We start from the raw sequence: 17889 nt of genomic DNA on the forward strand, positions 1-17889 counted from the left end.
TTCAAAGTATCTTCCCATTTTCACTGTTGTTTTAAAAGTAAATGTTCTGAAGGCATATATATTCTGATCATCTTATTGGAGAAGTGCAATCAGTATTGAAATTTCTTATGCCTCTTTCTCCCACCTGCTCCATATAAAGGGATAGAAATGAATCTCTTTTAGGCAAAAAATACAGTTTCCATCTGTTCCTTGCTTTGATAATGGCTTAATCAGTTATTACGTGGTTAACTAACTTTCACATCTTGCACTGATATTTTGGTGCAAGGAGAGATTTTCTTCTTATCAAGACAATCCTTTTGTGCTATTCTAGTATAAGGAGAAATATTATTTTATTTTGACTGGTGAAATGCAACTAGAAGATTCTCATTAATAAGTTTGAAGTATTATCTCATTTTTCCTGGTGATAAAGTAAGTTCTCATCTTTGAGGTTTACAGTTATGAAAATTGTCTGTAGTATTGAAATGTTTAATGTACTTAAAGAGATATAATAATGTATAATATAATAAACTTAATATAATATAACAAAATAAAATAAAATATATAGATGTTCTTAGGAAAAAGTTTTGTTTTGATCAGGATGGGACCTATTCTTTTTGGCAGAGTGATTAGTGGGATTTAAGAAATAGGTTGGAAATCACTGGTTTAAGATTTAGTTTTGAACTTAGTATGTGATGGGTAGGAAGGTAAGTGGCTTAAGATTGTTTGAATTATTATATCTTTCCTGATAGTGAAATTATTATCTTTGTGTTTTACAGTTGTAAAAGTAAAAATGACAGTCAACACTAATTGCATTTTTTATACTTAAGTTTAACAATAACTGAAAATAAAATAATAGAATGAGTAAATGTATAAATGTGCCTTTTAGAATAAATGGGTGTTTGGTTTTTACCTGGGTGGTACTCAGATTCTTTAAGATAGTGATTGGTGGGGACTTAAGAAAATGTGCCGCTGGTTTTTTAGAGTTCAGTTTTCAACTTCATACTTGTGAGAGTAAGAAAACAGGTTAGTTGCTTAAGATCGTAAAGTAAAACAATGACAATCATAGAGAACTCATATGCCAGTCTTTTTTTTTCTGTGCCCCACTGTGCACTAGAATTGAATTATGGAGAAAAAAGGACTTTGGTTTCAGTTTTGTGCTCCTTTGCTATTAGTTCCTGTTAGCTTGTTAATTAATTCCTGTTGTAAAATTGACATCACCATATGGACAAGATTTCCAAAATCACAACAGTTTCATTATCCATCTTACCTTCCCCACCAGCATTACAGGTAGTCCTTGCTTAATGACCCTAATTGGGACCAGCAACTCCACCACTAAACAAAGCAGTTGCTAAGTGGGAAATCACATGACCATGTCTGTGCCTTCTGGCTAGAAAGAGACAAGACTACTCAGTTTCACACCTTTGACTTTTGTTTGCCTCCTAAAGGATAAGAATGGGAGATCATTAGGAGAAACATAATGTGACCACACAATTTAGTGATGGCAGTTCCAATAGTCCCAGTTGCAGTCGTTCGGCCAGGACAGTGCCATCATTAGGCAAGGACCTCACATTTTTCCTGCCCTGTTGTGCTCACCTTCGCTTCAATTCCCCCCCACTTGCCTACCTTCCCCCCCATCTCTGCCCTTTTGGGTGCCTCGCCACATACCCCTGCTGCCCCCTGCCACCGTTGCCTGCAGCTGACCTTCGCCATCTTCTTCCTCCTCCTGGTGGCCTGGGATCCAGGCACTGGGTAAGGGTGTAGCTCTGGGTTGCATGTGGTGAGTACGGCAAGGCAGTGGAGCTTCATCTACCAAAGAGAGCTTGCCAGGCCTGGCCAGGGAGGAGGCAGTGGGACTCTGAGAACAGTCATAAGTGTGGGCAAATTGCCAAGCACCCAAATTTTGATCACTTGACCGTGGGGGCACTGTAGTGGCCATAACTTTGGGGACCAGATTGCAATTCCCAGGCAGCTCATAAGTAGGCCGGCATGCAGGTAAGAGGCTGCTGCCGGGTGGGACAGATTGTGCAGGTGATTGGCACAAGTGCAGCAGGGCTGGGGGTGGCTGCTGCTGGGTGTGGGAGGGCACGTGAGAGTGCATGGGTGGCCTACGCAGTGGGAGTGTGGCAGAGCTGGAGGTGACTACTGCCAGGCAGTGGAGAGAGTGCAGGTGGCCAGTGCAGCGGGGCCAGGGGTGGCTGCCACCGGGTGGGGGAGAGTGCAGGTGACTTACCGGAGTGACTTGTATTCTTCCCTCCTCATTGACTTTGCTTGTGGGAAGCTGGCAGGGAAGATTGCAAATGGCTATCGCATGACTGCGGGACACTGCAACCATCCTAAGTGCAAGCCAGTTGCCAGGTGCCCAGATTGCAATCACGTGACCGTGGGGGTGCTGGGACAGCCGGAATCTTGAAGACTCGTCATAGGTACCACTTGTTCAGTGCCATCATAACTTTGAATGGTCACTGAACAAGTGGTCAGTAACCAAGGACTACCGGTATGCAGATTTCTATCCCTTCTAGCTTGCTGTTTGATATTTAGAAATTGCTCCTCCAAATTTTGGAGTTTCTTCCTTGCTGCAGCCTCGCAGTCCCTCCTTCTTCCTCTCCATTATGAGGGCCACAGTAGATAGTCAGAGGTTTGCATAATATCCTCCAGGCATGATTACTCTCCTGTGAGTAGTTAATAAAGAATATTCAGCCTTCATATTGGGCTTTGGAGAAATTCAGCATACTTTTGCATCAAACTTGAGAAAACGTGCCAGGAAATTACTCTGTCGTGACCCCTTTATCCATTGTTTTGTGAGCTTCATTTTGAGAAACATTGGTGTGCAGTGCTAATAGAAATGAATTAGAAGAGAAGTGATGCACTGTAAAAGCATATGTGTTGTCTTGAAATTACAACCTGTTTTAATTTGTCTGCTATCCTTATTTCAGAGTAGATGAGATAGGATAAGGCTGTAGCACTCTGCAAACAGCTGTTTCCATTTTTTAAAAAGTCTTAACAGTGGTTCCCAAAGAAGTGCACCAAACTGGCTCGCTCTCTTTACTATGCAATAATAAATTCTGCATTGAATGTCTGGGAGAAATATGGGGGTGGGACCAGATTTTTCGTCTATCGCCTCACCACCAAGTGAAGAAAATGCCCTGAAGCTCGTAACAGCCAGACCTGGCCTTGCCCAAGAGCAGGAAAGCTGAAGAAAGAGATGGGGGGCTAATCCTGGCTGCACAAGACCAAGCCTGAAGAACAAAGGCCTCCAAGCTAGAAGGGAGAAGAGAGCGACAGGCAGCAAATGCCGCCTCTGCAAAAGAGCTGAAGAAACCGTGGGCCGCCTAATGAGCTGGTGCAAAGTGTGAGCATTTTGTCAAAATTTAAATACTGAAACTATTTAGTCGGGCTGCCATGTAGCAGCTTCTCAAAAACCAAATTACTGACGTTGATAACCTTGTATTAACAATTCATTGTGTGTTACAGTTGTTTTCAAAACCAAGTTATCACAAATAAAAGGAAATTAATTAGTATTCTAATTGAATCAGAGTTATTTGTCAGTTTGCTTAAATTAGCTTATTTAGAAATAGAGCTTTCTCAAATGTATAATCTTACAAGTCATATTTTAAATGGAAATGTGTGACTGTGCATGAAGCACAATATAAATATAGAATGTGAGTTCTGTAGGGAGAAGCATTTTCTTGTTCTTCTTCAGGGTACTGTACTGATATCCCTAAACATGCAAATGAAAAGTATCTAGACTTCAGTTCCCTGACAGAGTTGCAAATCTAGTTGATTGCCTGAAATATTTACCACTAATAGTTGGAATACTAACTGAACATCTATTGAATAAGAATTTGGAAATTTCCAGCGAGCATGTATGGTTTTGTATGTGGTTCTTCATCTTTTAAGGACATGTTTATAGCCTTAATATTAGTGTTGGGAGGTTTGCATTCTTTCACCATTATTATTAAGGTAATAGAAAAGAATTTGCTAAGATAAACTAATAATCTGTTAGCAGTAAGAAAATGCTGAGGTTCATAGAATAGGATAGCAAGTATATATAGGTGCTTTTACACTATTTGAAATTCTTTCCCTTTTTTATTACAGCATAATGCTAAGCCTGCTTTCTATGTATTAGCTGTATTTAATATAGTTGAGCTATATAATTATCAGAATAGAAGATAGATGGAAATAGATGTTTTATTGTACCATTTATTTATTTATTTTACTTTGAAGGGTAATGTAGAAAGGAATAGTTCACTAGCAGCTAATGTTCAGTACTACAGTTACAGCAAAGTTATCAGTGATTATTATTTCAAAAAAGAAACATTGGGAGAACTATGACATCCAATCCAATTATGAGCTTATATAATATTTATTTTTTTAAAATTAATGGATTTTGTATTTTAAGTGAGACTTAACTAAATTGTTGACAAGATTTTATTGTTATTTACTGGATGCCTGTAGAAAGTAAGGAACATGACATTGAGAAAATATGCAAGAACCATTATCTCAGCAGAAGGGGCTGAAACATTTTTTCAAGTCCCGAGAAATGAGATAATGTTGAGAAGTAGTTCAAGCAGATGCTTCCTTGATTCATTGGAGTATAAGAAGGGGGAGGAGGTAGACTTGCAATATTCTGTTATTATAGCCAATCTCAATCAAATGTAGTTCTAATTTTCCTGTGGAGTTGATTTCCTGGTCTGATCTACTTAGTGAAGCTGACAGTACGAGATTCATTTGTATGTTTTCAGTTTATAATCTTCTCTTTCATCCAATATTTATTTTTTATTTGTTTACTTACTTTGCTATCTATGTTACTTCAATCCAACTTCTTAAACTGTTTGACCCAATTACTTTTCCCAGTCTTAAATATTGATATTATCCCCACCCCCCCAAAATATATATCTCTATCTCTATATCTATATCAGACTGTTTTTTTAACACAAGTGTCTCAGCAGTGGCAGTCCCAAACTAGATCATTGATTCACAAACAAGCAATTACAAATTGTTTCATTGCCTCCAGATATGCCCAGGTTGCCCCAGTTTAAGAATCACTAGACTAAGCAGTACCACCATCACATATAAATAAATATCTTAAAAAACACCTAAATACTTCCAGAAAAATAACTCTATAATACAGTGCCTTTTTACTCCCAGGAAAAACTTTCTCCTACTCTATACTTGGTCCCCAAAGGCTTTATAAAAAGCCAGGTCTTAGCTAGCATCCTATATGTATAAGGGGTGGGACCAGTTTACCCTCATGGGGAAACCATTACACAGGAGAGGAACTCTCACAGAAAATGCCCTCTTCTAAGCACTAACTGAATTTCCCAAAGGGAAATTTGCATGCCCAAGGCGGACAGATTCTATTTGGAGTAGCCAGTCTTGAAGATATCCAGGTCCTAAGCCATGTAAAACTTCATAGGTGATAACAGTACCTTGAATTGTACCTGGAAACAAATGGGCAGCCAATGCAGTTCCCACAGTAAAGGTGTAACATAGTGAGTTTTTGCTAAAATAAAATTGGCAGCCATATCCTGAAGTTATTGAAACTTCCAGATGCTGCTGTTAGGTGAATTCTGCATGGTTGCAGCGTCCTGCAATCATGTGATTGCCATTTGTGAGCTCCTGCTGGCTTTTCCATTGACTTTGCTTGTTGGAAGCCGGCAGTGAAGGTTGTAAATGTGACCGCGGGATGCTGCAACATAATTGTGAGCCAGTTGCCAAGTGTCTGAATCACAATCACATGACTATGAGGATGCTGTGACAGCCAGAACTACGAGGAACCGTCATAAGTCCCCCTTGTTCAGCGCCATTGTAACATTTTGATGCAGTCCACATTCTTTGTATATTAGCTGAAACCTTAAAAGAACCTTAGCAGTAGATGGATCCAAAATATTAATTCATTTTCTTCCCTGGTTCTCCAAAAAAACCTTTTAACTGCTAGTGTCTCATGAGAACCAAGATCAGACTTAAGCCTTCATCCCAAATCTACCACATCAGTCTTGATGCTTTTAAAGGATGAAAAATACAGGTAGTGCCCAGTTTAAGAACGAGTTCCGTTCCCAAGGTCTGTCCTTAAGTTGAATTTGTAAGCTAGAACAGTATTATTCTATAATACTGTATAAGTAGTATTATGTAATGAACTCAAACCTTTGTGTATTTAACTCAAATTTTGCTACAATAGGCTCCATTCTTAACTAGGGGTCATCTGTAACCTGGGCATTCTTAACCTAGGGACTACCTGTTACTGAACATTAACTAAAATTGGAACCAATTGCTTGTCAAATTTTCAAAGGAGTCAGATAATAGCTTTCTAGTTTATCCATAATGATTTATATTCAGAATTATTCTCATTTCACTTAAAATATAATGATGCAGTTGAAATTCTGAAATCAGAACCTCAATCTTCTTAAGAAAGCCTGTGCTTATCTAATGAAAATATGAGGGTCTGTCAAGCCCATAGAACTTTCTTTAATAGATTATGAATGTACTTATAGATACTGTACTTCTAAGGAACTAAAGTAAGAATACTTCTTGAAAATCAATCTAGAATACAGTGCTCAGTTTGATCACAATTATTCTTCCCCATAAGCTCATAGGCATTTTCAGCTATCCATTTATATCAGTAATATAAATATCAGGATAATGCAATTCAAAATATTTAAATCTCTAAGTAAGAATATGTTCATAAGGATACCTTTTCTAAGATATTTAAAATAACCTGAACAATTAACAGATCCCCATTTTTGCACATTTCCATAGATATCTGTGATCTTTCCGGAAATATATTAGATTTATTCAGTTGATTGAATAACCTGCTACTTTATCATATAGTTGTACAATATTCACTAGTTTAGGTAAATAATTTTGTTAATTATCAATAACAGCCAGAATGTCATCTGCATATGATAATTTATGTTCCATTCCAGCTACCAAACATAAATGACGATAAAGGACAACCTTGTTGAGTTCCACAGTACCCAGTGGTTGAAGGAATAATACAATTCATAATCCTGAAGGGTTAAAGTACCATATTCTAGTTAAGTTAGTAAAAACGGGGTAATCCATTTTTCCAAAAATATATTCCAAAAATGTAATCTATACCTTATCAAAATATTTTTCTGCACGTAAAGAAATCATGATATCCTAATCAAGTTTCTCAGATTGAATTTCTAGAATATCTACCATTAGTCTGAGATTATCATGTTTGCTTCCCTTTTATAGAATTGGTTTGTGTGAACAAGTAGTCCTCACTTAACAATGGCTAAGCAATGTGGTCATAAAGCACAATGTCACATAACCAAATCACTCAGCAATGGCAATCCCAGCAGGTCTCACTGCCATTATTAAGTGAGGATTATGGGACGTTAAGTGAGGACCTCACATGACCATGACTTGCAACTTCCTGCCAGTTGTCAACAAGTCAATGGGGAAGCTGGCAGGAAGTTGCAAGTCCCAGTCACAACAAGTCTTTCCTTAAGCGGCTTGCGTGTGTGGGCAGGTGCATGAGTGGGTGCTGTGGCATGGAATGAGTGCAGGTGGGGGAGGTGCTGCAGTGAGGCACAAGTGCAGCTGGGGGTGTGGGTGTGGAAGTGCAGCATGAGTGTGGCTGGGTCTGCGGGTGGGTGCTGACATGTATGGGTGGGCAGGGGGTGGGTGCTGCAGTGTGGTACAGCCAGGCAGGGGGTGGGTGCTGCAGCATGAGAGCAGGGTGAGTAGGTGCTGTTGTCTGGTGCGAGTACGGCTGGGCTGGCAGCCACCTGCCCACCCAGGGCCTGCACTCAGACTGCCACCTAAGGCTTCCTCAGGAGAAAAAGCAGCAGGAGCGGGTATTACTTACTGGAGTGACTTATAACCTCCTGCTGGCTTCCCCATTAACTTTGCTTGTGGGAAGCCAGCAGAGAAAATCACAAATGGTGATCACATGATAGTGTGACACTGCAACTGTCATAAGTGCAGACCAGTTGCCTAGTGTCCGAATTGCGATCACGTGACTGCGGGTACGTTATAATAGCTGCAACTTTGAGGACTGGTTGCAAGTTCCCCTTGTTCAGTGCTGTTGTAACTTTCCTTTTTTATAATATAATTTTTATTAAGAATTATAATTACAATAGTAAAAGCTAATACAAACTAAACTTAGAGAGAAGAGAATGGAAAGAAAGAATAAAAAGTGCAGGAAAAAAGAGAAGGAAGGAAGAAAAAGAAAAGTAAGAATATAAAGAGAAAAGAAATATATAAAGAAGTGACTTCCAACCTTCATCACAAGTATAATCAAATGTAATAGCTCTTCACCCAGTATAAGCTTTTATATAGCTTTTAGGTTTTATATAATTGTACTTTTATTTATTTTTTTAATGAGTTGTAAGCCACCCAGAGTCCCCCATTAGGGGGAGATGGGCAGGGATAAATTTAATAAATAAATAAATAAATAAGATTAAACAGATATCTCTTCATCCCATATCCCATCCCTTATCTGTAAGCAAATCCATAAAATATCAACTTTTCAATCCTAGTGTCAGCAAAAGTCCATAAAGGGTTGCCAACACTTTGCAAAAACAAAACAACAAAAAAAGGTCTTATTTTAACCTTGATCAAATAAACCAACTTTATATTCCTTTCTTTTACTTCTAATAGTGTTAATCTTTAATTCATTCAAATATTGTAGGATTTGATTTCTCTTCAGTTCTTTATCCTATCACCCAGATTTCTTCAAGGCTTTAACAAGTCTGTTTTGTAGACCCAATAAGAAAACATTTTCCAAGTCATTCTGGTTTATGATTTGTATTTCCCTTTTAATTTTTAAAACTTCAGCCAGTTTCCTTTGCATATCCAGTAAAATGTCCTTTTCCAAATCATTCTCTTGATCTGTCATTTGGAGTTCCACATTCTGTACTTTATCTTGTCAGATAAAATTGTTCTACATCTGTCATTCCTTCATTAACATCTTTTAAACATAGTCTATCCGTAGAAGCAAACATAATTACTAACAGTGTTGATATTGTAGTTACTAACTTCTAGCTTCATTCTTCAAAGATCTCCTTTAATATTTATTAAATGTTAAAATGTTTTTTATTGTTTTGTAAGTCCCAGTATTAACTGATATCAGGCTTGTATTTTTTTTCTTCTGCTTAAAATTTTTAGTCCCTTCTAATGTCCCGTTTCCAAAATCATCACTTATCTTTTGTTATGACTTGCAATTGCCAAAATAAGCCTGTTTTCCATGAGAAGTTTTTATTTTTTATAGTTAATTCCAAAATCTTATAGTAAAAGTCAATATTCCAAATTTATCTGGACCCTTAATCTGTTTATAACTTTCTTAGATCAAAATCTTATTTAGCTTTTTACTATTTATTTTAAATTCTTTAAGTTCTTAAGCCTAGAATTAATTTTTGTTTTGTTCAGAGTTGAAGATAAACTCACCCAATGAAAACTTTTCAAGCTTGTCATTCCGGAGGTCTCTCATAGTTTTAAGATAGGTAATAGGCAATTTCCAACAGTGATTAGAAAATCAAGTTTTTGAACTTAGTATCCTTTAAAGGGCTCGGCCGCAGTTGCGAGCCAAATGGCTGATCCCGCTGTGTCCTGGTGCTCAAACCAGTGGAAAACCGCTGTCCTGTGGTGTCCTCGCAAGGAGCAGCTGTCCAGAGCATATGTGGACAATCTTCCATCCTCTCCTTATCTGGAAAGGTTCCAAGGAGTCTACTCACCAGTTCCTTGGTCTTTGCTGTGGTCATTGGTTCTGTGAACTTCAATTTGCCATACCTCTGCAGAAGTTCAGCGCCATCGTAACTTTGAACAGTCAAAGTGTTGCAACCTAAGGACTACCTGTAATGCACTGTAGAATGAAATATATTCTGTAATCTTCATGCTGAAGTAACTTGCACAGTCTGTTGTAACTCCATCCAGTTTTAATATTACTGTTATGTGTGACTGATAAAATGAGGAGAGAATCATGCTTTTCACATAAGCTTCATTGGATTCTGTTCTTGGTGACTATACTTTAAATCTTAAATGCTTGGCTTTGAGATAACCCATGCTTTACAAAATCTCTTTACAGGCACATATCTCACTTCATGCACAACATACCTTTCCCTTCGCCTCAAAGACCAAGAATCCTTGTGCAGGTAAGTTAGAAGTTTGATACAGTTTAATACTACCATCTTATTTCCTGAGTAGTGTTCCTATAAGTTTTCATGCTGTTCACTAAGCATGTGGCCTCCATGTTCCTTTTATTTCTTCCACTTTGCTATGCACTTGAGGAATCATGAAGAATTTTATACTGCTTCCCTTATATGGTAAGCACTAAATGTACAATTCCAGCTTTTTCCCCCCCATGTATCAGATCGAACTGTTCCTCAAAAAACTCACTACTTAGTTCTCTGTGGAACATCCATATTGTAATGACTAGCAGTGGAATTAGAAATACGTCCTGACAGGTTGCATTGTTTTTAGTGGAATTTCTCAGGTAAGTATGCATATTTGAAACAGTGCAGTTCAAAAGTGATGCATAAGCTGAGAATTCTATGGTTTATAAAATACTAGTGGCTTATGCTTATTAGTTGATCTAATGATCATTCCCATCCTTATTTCCCCCCAACCCCTGGCTGCTGTTTCATAGCATAGGAGCAGTTATGCCAAACCACCTTATAGAAATACGGTGAAAGTTCTAATTATGTATATGAAGTGCCAGAGTGCTAGAAATGCCATTTTCATTATGCTGGTGGGTCCTGCATATCTAGTCATGTTCATTTCCTGCTCATATAGTTGTAGATGACTCACATTTCACTGGCTAATGTATAACACCTGGTTAATTAGATCACTTAAATGAGTTTTTTCAAACTGCCAAATAACTAATATTTGTTTTTTACAGCTTTCAGCCCATGATGCATTAATACTGTCTCAACCAGTCTGTACACCTTTGCCACTCAGGTAATAATGGTCAATGTAGTATTTTAAAGTTGCAGATGAATTAAAATATTAAGAGCCAGTTTGCATAACACAGTAAACCATAATTTGTTTAGCAGCAAATGAGCAATGTGTTAATGCATGCTGTTCAGATTTTACCTGCATATGTTTCCAAATTCTTTTTTGTGCAGTTCTTATAGCCTCCCCCAGGATCAACCCATTAACTTTCAGTGACAGATCACTGAACATAGTGGAATTTCACATTGATTTCTAACAGGAAACAAAATAAATAAAGTCCATGAAGTTTTCAGATTATCACAGTGGATCTAAAATAGCAACAAATAGAGAGAACCTCACCAATTTTCTTTTTTCAAAGATGAAATGCTCATATCAAATACAACAGGTTTGCTTGAATGCTTCTAAAAAGTGGGAAGTGGACGTAGAGTCTAATCTTGATAAAATAAACTTTTAAATAAACTTTAAATATTTTTAAAAATAAATAACACAAACACACTGCAGCAACCCAAAACAGCAGAAAAAGGAAACGGATCACCCATACAACATTTTCCAACAAAATGGATACTCATGCAACTTTATTAAAAAGTGCCCAATCACCCAACCCACTACAGCACAACCAACACAAGCTATATAAGTAATAAAAGGATAACACTGCCATACATCAGAAACATCTTAGAAACAGCTAACAGACTATTACAACCATGTAGCATCACTGTAGCACACAAACCAACCAAAGCCCTCCAAAACATCTTAAGTAAACCAAAAGACCTAGTAGCCCGAGAAAAAACAGGAGTCACGTACAACATACAGTGTAAGGACAGTAATAGCCACTATGTAGGATAGCAGTCAGAAGACACAATGAAAACTCCTTAATCTCACAACACATGGACAGACTTAACCGTAGTTTCAACTGGGAAACTGTCAGCATCTTAGACCAAGCTAAATCCAAAAATGTGAGGGAATTCCTGGAAGCTTCGTATTCAGACAAGGCAGCCATCAACAGGCACATAAACAACATTTACACACTATTCAAAAGAGACAATAAAAATGAAGCAAAAAGACCAGAACACCTCCTCACCAGCAATCAACACCCAGATGAGCAGGGATTAACACCAGAATTAACACCAGACAAACAATCAAGCAGTAAACAACAGCCTAATCAAGGAACTACCAACTCAGGCAAGCAATCTAACAGTAAACAGCAACCTAATCTAGGGACTATCAAGGGAAAAAACAACACCCCCACCAACACTGACAAGGCAACCTACCGTATAGAACAGTGATGGCGAACCTGTGACGTGCATGTCAAAGGTGACACGCCAGCATTCACCAACACCCAACAACAACTATTCTCCCTGTTTGAGTTACCAAAGAAACTGAGTTTGTTTTACTCGTATTTCATTTTTGTAATTATTTGACATTTCTTTATATAATACATAGCACCATGATTGCACTGTATTTTTTTTTAAATAAAGGAATATGTTAAGAATTGTTTCTCTTTTGTTCGGGTGGGGGAGGTGAAATGGCAGCAGAGTCAAGTTAGGTATTTTCCGAATTTTTGACACGCTGAGCCCAAAAGGTTTGCCATTGCTGCTATAGAAACAGAGCAAACCCCACTCCCTTCTAGCAGTGAAGATGTTACCTAGTTGGGTAACGAAATGTCTGCAAGAAAACAACCAAGCTCAGAGAACCCCAAGGACTCTATAGTTCAACCCTGAACTACATATATTCTCTTCTATTGGTAAAACAACTTGGAATAACTTCAAACTCTTATTAGAGGTGTGCAAAGGATTTGAAAGGGTCATTTTGTAAAGTGTGTTAGTATAATTGAATTAACCTCTTGAAGTATTAAAGCAGCTGTTCCTCTGGAAGCTTTGTGTGGCTTTTGAACACCTTTGTGCACCCTCCCAATCCATGCAGTGCCTCTTGTGCACCTTTGTGCACCTGACCCACTCCTCTCACATACCTCCTTGCTCCCTCCCCCCACTCAGCAGCAGCCACTTACCTGCCTGCAGGCCTGGGACTTGCAACTTCTTGTCGGCTTCCCCACTGACTTTGGTTGTGGGAAGCCAGCAGGAAGTTGCCTCACCTAACAACCGTGGGATTCAGTTAATGACAGTAACCAGGACTGCAGGGATTGCTGTCACTAAGCGATGCAGTCATGCTTTATGACCGCATCACTAAGCAACAGAAATTCCAGTCCCAACTGGCATTGTAAGTTGAGGACTATCTGTATAATAGGATCTAAAAATAAATTAGCTTTGCATAGTGGCAGTTATCATAGCCAATGAAGTTTATCCGAGGCACAATTATTGCTAACTGAAAATAAAATAACTGATGTCCAGCCTTGGTTTAAATTATGGCTTGGAAATTCTGGGAGCTGAAATCCACACATCTTAAAGTTGCCAAGTTTGAAAAACACTGGTTCAAATTGTTCATACTAGGGATCTTCAGAAGCCAGAAAAGAAGTACCAGTTCTTGTCTTCTTTCCCTAGTTTCTGCTAGCTAACCAAACTATAGATGAACTCAATAATTTGTTAGACATCCCCACTTGGAAAAGAACATAGTAGTTACATTCTGAGCAGCACACACTAGCTTCCTGCTCATTTATTGGTGAAACATATTATTCCTTAATGTGGTATACAAACTCTATCTTTCATTCTCTCGTGTGCATATGCACACACATGCATGCGCTGTTCATCAGATTAAAAGCCAATTGTTCTTATGTAACCTAGTAAAGACTGATGTCAAGATACAGTATGCCATTGTTTTTGTGTGTGAAATCTATGAAGACTCTTGATTTTTTTCAGTAAATGCACACTTGTTTCTGTCATAATAAGTATGCCTTTCTAGATGCAGGTTTTACTAGCTCATACATAGGTCCCTGCATATTGAAAAAGTTATCTGTATTCAGTGAATAAAACTGCTGCCTTAGTGAAATCCTAACTAATCTAAAAACATTTTGCTGGTTAAAATATGTGGAACGGTTGAAAAACCAGTGAAGACTTGTTAATAAACTTATAGTCTTATCTTAAACTTGATCATTTTGTGGGGGTAGGGTGGGTATGTAGGTTGAGTTGAGAAGTTCATGTGCCGGTGTACTGATAAAACACTACTTCTGAGATACTTGGAAAAAGTCCATATGGTGGACTTATATCCTATCATATAATATTTTATGCATATAATAGAACAAAATAAAATGCAGGTGTGAGGATAGGTAAAAATGAGCTGGCAGATGCTGCTTACTTGACTTGTATAAGTTGCAGTTCTGGCTTTTACAACATAAATGGAGACTTGAGTTGCAATCTTTGTTAATGGGCATCAGATAGGATTTCCTATTCCACTATCCAGTATATGAAAGTCGCTGGCAGTCAGGCGGCATATAAATTTAATATATTACTATTGTTGTTGTCATGATGAGCAATGAACGTTACAGTCCTCAGCATTCTGATCTCATTGTAGTGGAGCAAACTTCAGCACTCTTCTTATGAATCTTGGACCAGAAAACTGTGCTACTTTACTCCTCTTTGTATTGTTGGAAGGCAAGATCCTACTACACTCTCTCTGTCCAGCAGTGCTGACTGGAGTTGCTGAAGCTGTGGCTGCTGTAAGTACCCTGCATTCTCTTCAATGGTGAACTTGTTATATTTGTGCAAACTCTATAGTGCTGTTGTAATTTCAGTAAGACTGTACTGTTTCTCATCAAATGTATTCTTGTTTTGTTTTGGCTACTAAGTTTGAATATTTTGATTACCAATATTTTTTTATCTAATTGATTCTTTCTTATCTGTTGTCTTGCTTCACATACTTTGAATGCTTAATTTTCTTTTCTCCTTTTATTTTGTTTGCTGTGACTTTCTGCACAAAAAAAGAGTTTTGTTACACTTCTGAAGGAAATATTTAAATTCGGAATAATTGTATTTTGTTATGTGAGGAAGATGAGGCATACTTGGTGTTTTAAATTGTTTATTTATTTCTCTAAAGGCAAAATTAATGTGCAAGGATTTTATATTGGGATAGTATAAGCGAATTCACAGCTTTTTGCTGCAAAGGAATTAATTAATGCCCAAAGAAACTATTGCATCAGAACAATAGCTGATGACTCACATTAATTTTTTTCTTTTTGCACATCTATAAGTTTTCAAAATGGGACCTTTTGATTGCTAAAGTTCAATTTTTAAAAAAACACAACCCCTTCTATAATATCTTTTGGCACTCTTCAAGTTTTGTGGGTAAATCTCATATCCACAATGCAATTCCCCCCCCCCCATACATTCCCTGTGTTCCCCAAACTTTCTCAGGAGATATCAGTCCCGCTTGGTAGACCAGACCAGGAAATCAACTCCACAGGAAGGCTGAAACATAGTTTCAATATGAGATAATAAAATAATAACACAATCTTGCAAGTCTGATTGTACTGTACTTCCTCCTCCTCCTCCTCCTCCTCCTCCTCCTCCTCCTCCTTATACTCGAGTGAATTAGGGAAGTGTCTGCCTGAGCTGCTTCTGAATGTTCTCTCGTTCTCCACTTAAAAATGCTTCTGCCCCTTTTGCCTAGGCAACAGATCCTGAATATCTCCATCGAAGTCGTCTTCCTGACTCTCTACAGGAGAGTCCTCCAACTCTCAGAAGCTTATTGCCAAGCTCTTTAGGAGAAGGGAAACTTTCTTGCTGTTACAATTCTACTGCTGTTATTTTATCAGTGGAAGGGTTGATGGGATACAATAATCATGAACAGGACATGTTTTATGCTGAATTAATACATATAACAGTTTGGGCTTCCCAAATTATTTTATTTAACTTGAAATGCAGTTAGAAAATGAACATATATGTTTTTCAAAACATACATAAGCTACATTTTCAAGAAGATAGGTTCAGGAATAAACTTTTTTGCTTTTATTGTATCACTATTTTTAATCGGATCAATTATCTTTTTCCTTCTATATTTTTATTCAAAAATGATATGTCACTGTTTTCTTAAATTGCATATTACAGAGAAAAGATATTAACAATTTCTTGATGTTTATCTTCTGTACCGGTAGCTTATATATCATTCCAATAGGCCAAATGAGATTATATATAAAATTCAGATTGAACCATAGTAGTAGCACTGGAATAAAATGAATACATCAAAACAGTTTACAGTCAGGAACTATGATGTTCACCATAATAGAATCAAAAGTAGGGTTAATCTTTTGGTAAAACTTCGACTTTTAAATTTACTATTGTTCAGCACATGTTAGGATGCTCCTGAAATAAAATACTTAGGCAATGATAATTTACAAAGATTTATTTTGCTAGCACAGGTAGTCCTTGACTTACAACCATTTGTTTAATGACCATTCGAAATTACGATGGCACTGAAAACAGTGAGTTACACATAAGTCCTCACACTTATGACCACTGCAGCATCCCCGCAGTCATATGATCAAAATTTGGGTGCTTGGCAACCAAGATGTATTTACAATGGTTGCAGCGTCCCAGGGTCACATGATCACAATTGCAACCTTCCCAGTCAGCTTTCGACAAGCAAATTCAATGGGAACCACGTGATTCACTTAACGACTGCAGCAAAAAAAGGTCGTAAAATTGGTGCGGTCACATGATACCTCACTTAAGGACCACACCGCTTAATGACTAACTTTCCAGTCCCTATTGTGGTCGTAAATCAAGGGCTACCTGCATTTTGAATTATATATCTTCATCACCTTATATTTGTTTCATTTGCACAAGTAATTGTTGACAGAAGTGGCTTACAAAATAGTGTTTAGATACATGAAAATTGCACAATAAAATTTGTAATAAAATTCTTACTAAACTATTATTTGAGCATAAAATTATGTATTACCTTAGATTTGATATCAGTCATGTCCAAGCTAAATAATTTGTGTATACAGTATAGCACTACCAATTATTAAATAATAATTTCAGATTTTATTTGTGCAGTGATAAGTTGATTTATTGTATAATGGTGGTGCTGCTGTAAAATTCATGTTATCTAACATAGTTTGGTGTTATATAGTTTTCATTGTCTTTTTAATTTATGGGTTTCATTTAATTTTTCCTTCAGATGATCTTTCCATTTCAGTGGCAGTGTCCCTACATCCCCCTCTGTCCTTTGTCTCTGGCAACGGTGCTCAGTGCTCCTGTCCCATTTATAGTTGGAGTTGACTCACGGTATTTTGATCTGTATGAACCACCACAAGATGTTGTTTGCATTGACTTAGATACAAACATGGTATACATGTAAGTGTGTTTTTTGAGTTTTTGTTTATATCCTTTGTCTTCATATACATGTCTTTTAAAGTATTTAATGTGAAATTTGAATGTGTTTATTTTATTCATTTTATCCAATTCCTGAAACTTAAAATACATCAAAGGCCCATCCGGGTTATGGGAGTACAGATAATCCTTGGTTAACAGCCGTAATTGGGACCAAAATTTCCATCTTTAAGCAATGAAAAATGCGATATCACATGACTGCATTGCTTAGTGCCAGCAATCCCTGCACTCCCCACTGCCATTGTTAAATGAGGATTGCAGCACATTAAGTGAGTCCCAGGCAGCTCGCAAGCAGGCCAGCAGGTGGCTGCTGCTGGCAGAAGAGGGTACGCGGGTGGCCCATGAGATGGCCATGCAAGTGTGGCAGCGCCAGGGGTGGCTGTTGCTGGATGGGAGAGAGTGCAGGTGACTTACCGGAACAACTTGTGATCTTCCCTGCTGGCTTCCCCATTGACTTCGCTTGTGGGAAGCTGGCAGGGAAGGTTGCAAATGTGATCACATGACTGCAGGACACTGCAACCGTTGTGTCAGCTGGTTGCAAGTGCCCAGAATGTGACCACATGACCATGGGGGTGCTGGGACGGCTGGAACTTGGAGGACCAGTCGTGAGTACCACTCGTTCAGTGTCATTGTAATTTTGAATGGTCGCTGAATGAGTGATCGTTAAATGAGGACTACCTGTACTTCCTGTGCTCTGAGTTGCCTTGTTCTT

The 17889-nt window shown here is 38.0% G+C and overlaps 1 protein-coding gene and 1 non-coding gene across 5 annotated transcripts in view; both read left to right on the plus strand.

Moving 5' to 3' along the window:
- The window catches only part of DENND4C (DENN domain containing 4C), a 96132-nt gene that overhangs the window by 25574 nt on the left and 52669 nt on the right, over positions 1–17889 (plus strand). For all 4 annotated transcript variants that reach the window (XM_025163575.2, XM_007423481.3, XM_007423479.3 and 1 more), the window contains 4 exons: positions 10031–10097; positions 10844–10902; positions 14359–14503; positions 16966–17141. In XM_025163575.2, the coding sequence (XP_025019343.1) occupies positions 10031–10097; positions 10844–10902; positions 14359–14503; positions 16966–17141 (447 nt within the window). The remainder of the gene's footprint in view (positions 1–10030; positions 10098–10843; positions 10903–14358; positions 14504–16965; positions 17142–17889) is intronic.
- LOC112540111 (U4 spliceosomal RNA) lies at positions 13154–13287 on the plus strand. The gene has a single exon (XR_003084187.1). It is a non-coding gene; the product is annotated as a U4 spliceosomal RNA (small nuclear RNA).

This window comes from Python bivittatus, unplaced genomic scaffold (assembly GCF_059951505.1).
Source record: "Python bivittatus isolate LINGU-HERP-01145 unplaced genomic scaffold, Pbiv_v1 ctg000850_np1212, whole genome shotgun sequence".
In the NCBI taxonomy this organism is placed as follows: Eukaryota; Metazoa; Chordata; class Lepidosauria; order Squamata; family Pythonidae; genus Python; species Python bivittatus.